The sequence below is a fragment of the Neodiprion pinetum genome, chromosome 1 (genome assembly GCF_021155775.2).
Source record: "Neodiprion pinetum isolate iyNeoPine1 chromosome 1, iyNeoPine1.2, whole genome shotgun sequence".
Classification (NCBI taxonomy): Eukaryota; Metazoa; Arthropoda; class Insecta; order Hymenoptera; family Diprionidae; genus Neodiprion; species Neodiprion pinetum.
The window spans coordinates 13521205-13529987 of record NC_060232.1 but is presented as its reverse complement, the minus strand read 5'-3'; the positions used below and the strand labels follow the sequence as shown (position 1 = coordinate 13529987).

The window sequence follows — 8783 nt, the reverse complement described above, 5'->3', positions numbered from 1 at the left end:
GCAGTCGTTTTCAATCTATCTTTTCCAATTGAACACCCCACAGCTGATTGAAATATTTAATTTGACGACAAGTGCCAGCATTAATAAATTTTATTCTGGGCTTATAATCTGAAACTTCTCAAAATAACCTGCGTCAGATTATTATCCGACTGAGAGTGTTGATTTATCAATGTTGAAAGCAAACAACATGATTTTACATGAAGAAAATCTATACTTCATTCTATAATATTCTGTACTGTACCTATTGGTAAAGATTATTTTGAAATGTCAAGATTATTTTGAAATGTCAAGATTATACACAATACATATAAAATACCTCTTTATTATCTAAATGAAATATTGCTCTATTGATTATGCGTTCCTTCTATCCCATTCGCCGTACCACATAGAAAAATAATTAAATGTTTATGTACAAGATACACGGAATAAATCTGTCTCGCACGTCCGCTCGTGACATTCTCGCAAGCGTTAATCAATTATCTTATAATATGATAACACCTTTGGAGTAGTAACTAATAAACTGTTACATGTCAATTTAATATACAACTGCGGAGTCTCATCATTTATTATACAGCTGTCGATTTTCACTGTCCACCATAAATTGAAATAATACTATAAACAACATGTACAGAATAATGAACATGCGATTATTTTAATACTGCGATGTAAAGTATAGACGGTAAATAAGAATAATTTTCTTTCGTCTCATACTATTGATTTATATTTCTGGCTAAATGACTCGGTATAGCATATAAAAGAAAAGTTGGCAGCTATTACATATTTTTTAATTAAATTGCTGTACGAGTCGAATTTTTGTATACGTCGTAAAAAAAGGGTTATTACTAATTTTGTTACATTATAATCGTTTCATATTTTGAATCGTATCCATATAATAAAACTAGCTGCATAGAATATAGATACGCTATAAAAGGTATAGCCTCTATTCACTTACGTATGTGTTCATACAATGTTTATTACATGATATATTTTCAATAAGAATAATTTAATTAAATACCTATATATATATATATATATATATATATATATGGGTACTCTGTGATTTGTATGTCTGATTTTGGATATGTCTCAAACTAATTTTACATGATTGTCTTTATAATCATAATTTACCTCCGAGTGTCATCTATTGCATTTCAAAACTGCATCACACAAGCAAAAATTCTTATCTGATAAGCAAAGCAAGTTATTTCTTTAACGTTCGCAAAAACTGATGGGTAAAGTCGTTGAAGCGTAACTATATGAGCAATTTTCATCTACATACTATCAGCCTATTGTAACATCATATCAAACATTTCAATTGAATAATTTAAACACTTCTACGGTCTGTAAATATTTTTGGCTGAATCTAGGTATCCAAGTATGGAGTCTCGTATTTTTCCTCAAAATCTTTTACTTGTCAACTTCATAAATGTTAAAAAAGTGTGAAAAGAAGGATTAATTTAATTGATTTCTTGATTGGCTGAGAAAATGTGAATTTGTGTTCCATTTTTTTCTCTTATGTTGAAAATAGGTTCACTTCGCGTTATTGTTCCGACAAAACTCTTGCGCTAAAGTCAACAGGAACGTCATGAAAAAAAGTGTGACGTGAGTAATCTTTACCTCTACAGAATCTAAAATTAAATAAGATATCGATTCGCATGAAGTAAAGGCCATATGATGACCTCTGTATCTTACTGAGAGATAAATGCTACGTGAATAATTAATCATCGTCATTTTGACAGCGTTCAGAGTCGAGTGTTATTGGTTTTTGTTCACAAATGAGTTCATGCGGGTAAAAAGTGAAAATTAAAAAATGATTTAGTATTCGTCATAATTCTCAAGCCAGAAGGAAACAAGTCACAAAAATAGCATTTTACCAACACCTGCTCGGAAAGTTCGATTTTTCAAGTCTGTGGAGCGTGCGTAAAGTTCCCTATTTCCGAACAGTGCGGTAAAGCGCCATTAGCACATGGGCGAAACTGAAGTGCTTTATTTTAAACACTAGGGCTCTCTTTGGCGTACGCACACTATTGAACATCTCACTTTTACAGCGCGTAACAACTGACTGAAGATATGCTTGTTCAAAAGTGTGCATGCGCCAAGGAAAGTCCGCATACGTAAAATATAGCATTTCAATTGTGCGCATGCGCCGACATTTTTCTGCTCTGTACGAAAATGGGGTACTTTCCGAATACTTCACAGGCTCAGCCAATACTTTTCTGATACCACCATAGGTAATGGAACGTATAAAAATCGAAATGAGGTGACATTGTTGTTATATGATTGGCTGTATACAATGAGATGTTACGATCCAGCTTAATGAAAGATATTACACACGTATGTTATTTATAATGTCTACAACTATCAGAAATGAAATTCGAAGGGAATTTTCATTGGCTGTTGAAAAGATGTCAAATGCTGCGACACGATCATTTCACTGCTATATCTATTGTGTCACACATGTACTTATTATTACATTTATTAAGTATTCTACGATTGATAATATATCTACAACATGCGTGAGCTAATGTATGATACAATTAAAAAAAGGAAGAAGGTGATTAAAAATGAAAAATGGTAACTGCACCTACATTTTTTTACCAAAAGTTTTTTTCGCATTGCAGAATTAACTCAAGTGCCCGTACATACTTACTGTACATATCTATACATGGAGTGGAGTATATATTGACATTGGAAATGAAACGCATCCGAAGAATATGGTAACTGTTTTTTACGACGCGATTATATCGCGCTGACGATCGTGTCACGATGTTTGTTTGCGCCTGGAGCCACTTGGCAACTGTCGGCACTCGATCTGGGACTGATATTGCATTCCACGATCGAACCATTTCGTTTCTGAACGATGACTGATCTGAATTCACCACATTCGCTTGTTGACGGTTGGTTGCACCGACCTCTTCCACCTCTCGTCAGAATTCTTTTGAAAGCCTCTCGGAACTCGGTGTTGAAGATACTGTAGATTATCGGATTGAAAGCTGAATTGCTGTAGCCGAGCCACGTTAGTACCTGAATGAAAAAAGTCTTTGAAATTCTTACTATGTACAATGGCTTGAGATATGGCGTACCATTGAATTCAACAGTTAATTTAACACGTCTGTTTTATAACCGTGGGTTTGATAGAAGAGGCCGAGTTGACAAAATTCAGTTTTTTCGAAATCAGCTGGCAAATACAAAAGATGTTCAGACTATGCATTTTTTCATTAGCTGGCACCCCGGGGATACTCAGGGTAACAAAAAAAAAAAAAACATATATCAGTCCAACAACTTTCTGCCGTTCCCATCGTGTGCGAAACATCCTGGATGAAGGAATCTTTATTTTCGTAAGACATTCAGATACGACCTAAGCAATTTTCATTAATATCCGATTAGTTCTAAGTTGCATAAAGGTAAACGAATGAACTAAATTTAATTTAAATCTGTTCGAGTCATCTTCGTCAGATTTGGTTCAAAGTGTCTAGTCAGCTGTGAACGAGAAAAAACAGCACCAGGTCGCGATTGATATCAAAATCATTGAAATTCCTTTATTCGTTCTCAAGACATCGCTGGCCAAAAAGTTGATCACACATCACACACACAAATACACGCATGCTTAATCTTTACAAACACCTAAATTCCTTTGTAATATTTGGTAATCCCTTCGTAATCTCTACGTAATCTTTCTAATCACTTGTAATCTTTGGAGTCCCTTTCAATTTCTTCGTAATTTATTTGTATTTACGTGCTACCTTTGTAATACTTATAACCCTGATAACCTTGTGTTTACTTGTAATCTTCGTGATCCTGTATCCTTTTTTGTAGTTCTTTTGTACTCTACGTTTTATCTTTGTAATCTTTGAGTTACTGGTAATGTCTGTAATCACTTGAAATCTTTGTAATTCACTGTAATCCCGTGTAATCTTTGGATTTTTTTTATAATGTCACTAAATTTTACAGCTCGTCGTCATTTTTGTTATCTCTGTAATCTTGTTATAATCTTAGCAATCTTCGTACAATTCCTCTAATTTCTGTAATCATTTGGTCATCCTTGTCATCGTAAAAAGTGTTTGTCATTTTTGTATACTGATTAACCCCAGCTCTTTTCTGATTTACCAATGATGAAAACCTTAAAGCAGATGAATACCTTATTACTTTGAATTAATCTCATTACATTATTGCATCTGGATCGTTAATAATAATGATCAAATTTTCGTTTACGGCCTAGATACGTCAATCATTCACTGATTCGAATCGTAATTCCGGATCGAGTGAAAGTTTGTAGCAGACGAAGAATATTCAGTAAGGTTGAAATTGGTTTATTTTAAATGGCGCATATAATATCAATGCTTTATAATTTATAAACGGTCTGCTTTCAATTATGTTCAGCCCTTCGAAATTTATCTTCATCTAGTGGATTAAAACTTGTAATTAAAATGGCGAAGGCATGGTTGCATAAACTTGGGTATTATAGAATTGACCCAATTCGTAGCGTTCGCGGAGGTGTTGAAATATCAAGCAACAACGGTGCAAATTTTTGAAGTGAGTAATTTGACACAGCACAAACCACCAAGCATAAAATGTGCGTGCCATGAAAATTTCAAATGAAACGATTCCGAATCGAAACTTCAAACAATACGTTATTGGCCTTCGCGTTGCCTTAACAGTTTAATTCCTATATTGACTGCGAGCTGTGATTTTTCTCTGCAAGGCATGGATGTCAGGGTGTCCTACCCTACTGCTCTACTGTTACTTGGGTCATTTGGAATTTTGTCAATCTCACATCAGAATTACTGCTGAATTCATACAAATAAAAATCTCTCCTAAACATGAACATTTTATGATAATATTAACACGTGCCAACGGGGAATTGAAAATTCAAATGTAAAATACACAGAAATTTTTAACGGTTATTAATAATTGTTTTTTCATAAATTAAAATGGATTAAAAAAATTAATTGGATGATTGAGAACAATGTTTATATACTTCCATCTAGACGCAGGAACAATAAAGTTTGGAATGAGCGCATGCATTCCGTAGATAACAACAATCAACCGTAATTAAACGGAAGTGGGAGGCTTTCATTTTTGTTGCTACAGGTCTAAAAGCATATGTAGGCAGTAATTCGCCAGGGTGTTACATCAGTTTTACCCTTTTTAGACACGACAGTTTGTAAACGGACTACCTCGATACGTTCACTCTCGCAAAAAACCTCGGATTGCAAAAAATTCTAAAACCACGTCGGAAACACATATTTAGTCAAATATAGAATTATTTGTAAGTTTTTGAAAAATAGATGTATGTGTGCGTATGTTTGCATGTCAGATTTTCCTAGGCTAGATTCTTAGAGCATACAGTGCCTGGAAATCGCTGCCCTTGTCAAAAGTTTCTGATTGCAAACTATCGCACTCACTTGATTACTGTGTGTACTTCGCGACTGTGTCAGAGAACCATTTACATTACGGTTCTCTTCTCCTACAGCCCCCAAGACCGCAATATAATGAGCCGGCACTGTATCTATAAAACAGTTTTTCATCGGCAACATCCCCTCCCCCCCTGTGAAAATATCAGGCATCCTTTCCTCAATTCCACAGTCGCCAATTTTAGTTATTATAAGTTATTTAGTCAGGAATATTGCGATGCTATAGACCCCTATTCATTCGTCTGTTTTCGCATTAACCCCCTGCTCTCCCCCCCCCCCCCCCCCCAAAGGTGAGACTTTGGTGAAATTTCACTTGTCAAACGAAAATTGTCATGTAAGAAAATCATTCCACCAATTTTCATATTACGATAGTATAGGCTTTGAAAAAAAAAATTTCAGCTTCTTGGTATGACGGTGAAAGTATGCGCGAGGAATTTTTGACTGCGGTGGACAGAATCTCCTTTGACCGGTTCCTTGTGCATATATTTTAATTAATTAATAATCAACAAAGCAGCGCTACGCCAAAATTGAAACGGGACCGTGTTTTACAGTCGAAAGACGATATGTATTAGTAATTTTTTTCAGAATATTTCGATCGTGATCACACGAATTTCGTACCATTTGAAAAGCATTTCATTGTATTTCATAGTCGACTGTCCCGACAATTTCACGAGTTTTTACCCCCTCGAATATTTCATTCCGTGTCGAAGCTGTTTCAACCGAAGCTTATGATCTCTGTCCGATTGATTAAGGCGAATGCCGGCTATCGGTGTATTGATAACCTAATCCGTTATTCGATCTTAATGGTCTACCGAATTTTATGACAACTTTCCTTTCGCTGGACCTTCCGGGCTACCCCGATTATGCACTCGATGGGAAGCAGCTCACCGTATAAGGACTCAACGATTCTCACTGTAGCTAGTCTTACCTTAAATCAAACTTTCAAGTGCAAAAATGAGAAAATTAAAAAATCTGAAACATCGCAAGTCTGCATGATCCAAGATTTTCAGTTTTGTGAATTTCTGGCTTAGTGAAAATTCATCCCTTCAATCTTTCTTTGTTTTGGATTTTCGATATTTTTACGTTCGGAATCCTGGTCATTCTGATTTCATGTTTTTCTGATTTTTTATACCCACTCATTGAGTAAACTACACTGTGTATTAAATTATAATTTTCTATTATTATATTTTAATTTTTGGCATTGTACTCTATCGAAATTTTGTTTTTTAGAATTTTTCTCTATCGGAACCGTACTTTGCGGATCTTTGCTCTATCGTAACTTGAATTTTAGGAATCTTGCATTTCGGAACTTTCAGCCGTCGGGTTTCCAACCATTCGAAACTCTGTTGCTTCGTAACAGTTTGATTTCTTTACTTCAAGTTTCGCCAGCAAATAATTCGGAAGTAGGCGCTTGAGGAACTTTTCAAATTCGAAATTTCAATCCCGCCCCGTCTAAGCAATCAATACCGAAGACATCAAAGAACAGGAAATTTTAAGTCAACATATAAACCCCCAAATGTTTTGAGACTCGTAAGTATTGCATTATCGCGTAAATTGTAAAGATCTGATAATGACCGGCCATGTACAGTAATGTTCATTGATGCTTTATGCATTTTACTATTCCAAATCGAAATGTTCAATGCAAGGCTTTACTTCTACAATTGACAGTCACACCCATGAATTTCTCACCTCGGTCTACGTACACAGAAGGGCCAAGAACAATCAAATTGAATCCAAATTTCATAAGAAGACTAACACCACGGAATGATAAAATAAATCGTTTTATGTTTGTTATTTTTATTTTCACAAGTTCTTATACAGTTCGATTTGTCGCGTAATTTCAATGAAATCCAATCTGCACACATACGTGATTCCGTCTCTATCCATTTCCATTCGATTCGTTTGTACAAATGGATCAGGAATATTCCAAGTGAATTTATTTACACATCTCGAAATAAAAAAAAATTGGTAAGAAACAAAATCCGTAAACATATTCAAAAGAACAAAACGATTAATTTGTATTGGATTTTGTATCATGCAATTAGTTTTCTTGCAAAATTCAGACTGGCGGACCATGAAAGGAAATCTGACGTCACGAGGGTGTGCACGCATGGCATTGTAGGGACGAAGACCTATAAGTAGAGCAGCAAGCTACAACATACCTGAAAGGTTCTGTCCGTAATACAGGTTTTGCAGAACGCAGCGACAATATTGACGCAGAAGAATGGTACCCAACATATCAGGAAGACCCCCATGATTACACCGACAGTTATTGCCGCCTTGTGGTCGGACACGTGGTACGGGCTCGTGGGTTTCGGCTTCGTCTGCGGTTTCGGAGCTTTGGTCCTCCTGGTCTTTGTGCGAAAGCTCTTCGCCAGCGAAGTTTCCGGCAATTTTGTCACCGCCCTGATGCTCCTCACGTGTTTCTGCGCGTAGCAGTACAGTCTGCAGTAAATGCCCACCATAACGAAACAAGGCACGTAGAAGGAGATGCAGGAGGAAACCATTGCGTAGGTGGGCGTCAAGTCCAATGCGCAGGTGGGATATTGCTGGAAGATAAATACACCAGTTTCATACAACGATTATGTCCGATTTCGTGAAGGCACGTCACGATTTCGCTCGCATATCATTCTTTGTAGTTGTATATTATTTGAAACGATACGATTACAAGGTCAAACAATAAAACACATCGAAAGATGTTTAAATTTCAGCCCCTTGGTGGGGGACCTCCTCAGAACTACTAAACATTTATTGACATTACTTGTGTTATCTATAATCGATCGATAGCGACCACAATAACGAAGAATCACTATGGCCATGTGGTCCAACAATCAACAATTAAGAACAATATGGGTATACCATAAAATTAAACATCCGATACTCACTGACTTTTCATAAAAGGACCGCTTGAGGTCATTGACGAACTTATTCCGCTGTTCTTTAATTTATAAAAAAATAAATATCCATCACGTTTATTGTACATATATCGTCTGTTTGCGAGCCAAGGTCGTCGTCTGTAAGAGGGATAGAACTGTCAATCTCTCTATCTTTAACTTCGTCGTCAATAATTGTTAATTTTAAGGTATATCCGTATTGTTCTTTGTTAATTGCTGGGCCACAAGGCCATAGTGATTCTTCGTCGTTACGGTTGCTATCAATCGATTATAAGTAATGTAAGTAACGTCAATGAATGTTTTTTAGATCTGAGTAGGGCTCCCACCAAAGGGCTGAAACGTAAACATTTTTGGATGTGTTTAATCATTGGACCTTCGAAAGCAAGAAAAATTTCTCACATTATGCAATATGGTCTAGTAACTAGTCTACAATACGATTACATCTCCGCAGTGTGGAACGACTTATACGGGCAAT

At 36.0% G+C, this 8783-nt stretch overlaps 1 protein-coding gene across 3 annotated transcripts in view; it reads right to left on the bottom strand.

Moving 5' to 3' along the window:
• Positions 1-93: 93 nt before the first annotated feature.
• The window catches only part of LOC124224699 (dopamine receptor, D1), a 108889-nt gene continuing 100199 nt past the window's right edge, over positions 94-8783 (bottom strand). For all 3 annotated transcript variants that reach the window (XM_046636821.2, XM_046636819.2, XM_046636818.2), the window contains exons 5-6: positions 7577-7963; positions 94-3024 (exon numbers count right to left, since the gene is read on the bottom strand). In XM_046636821.2, coding sequence (XP_046492777.1) covers positions 2740-3024; positions 7577-7963 — 672 coding nt within the window. In that variant the 3' untranslated portion in view covers positions 94-2739. The remainder of the gene's footprint in view (positions 3025-7576; positions 7964-8783) is intronic.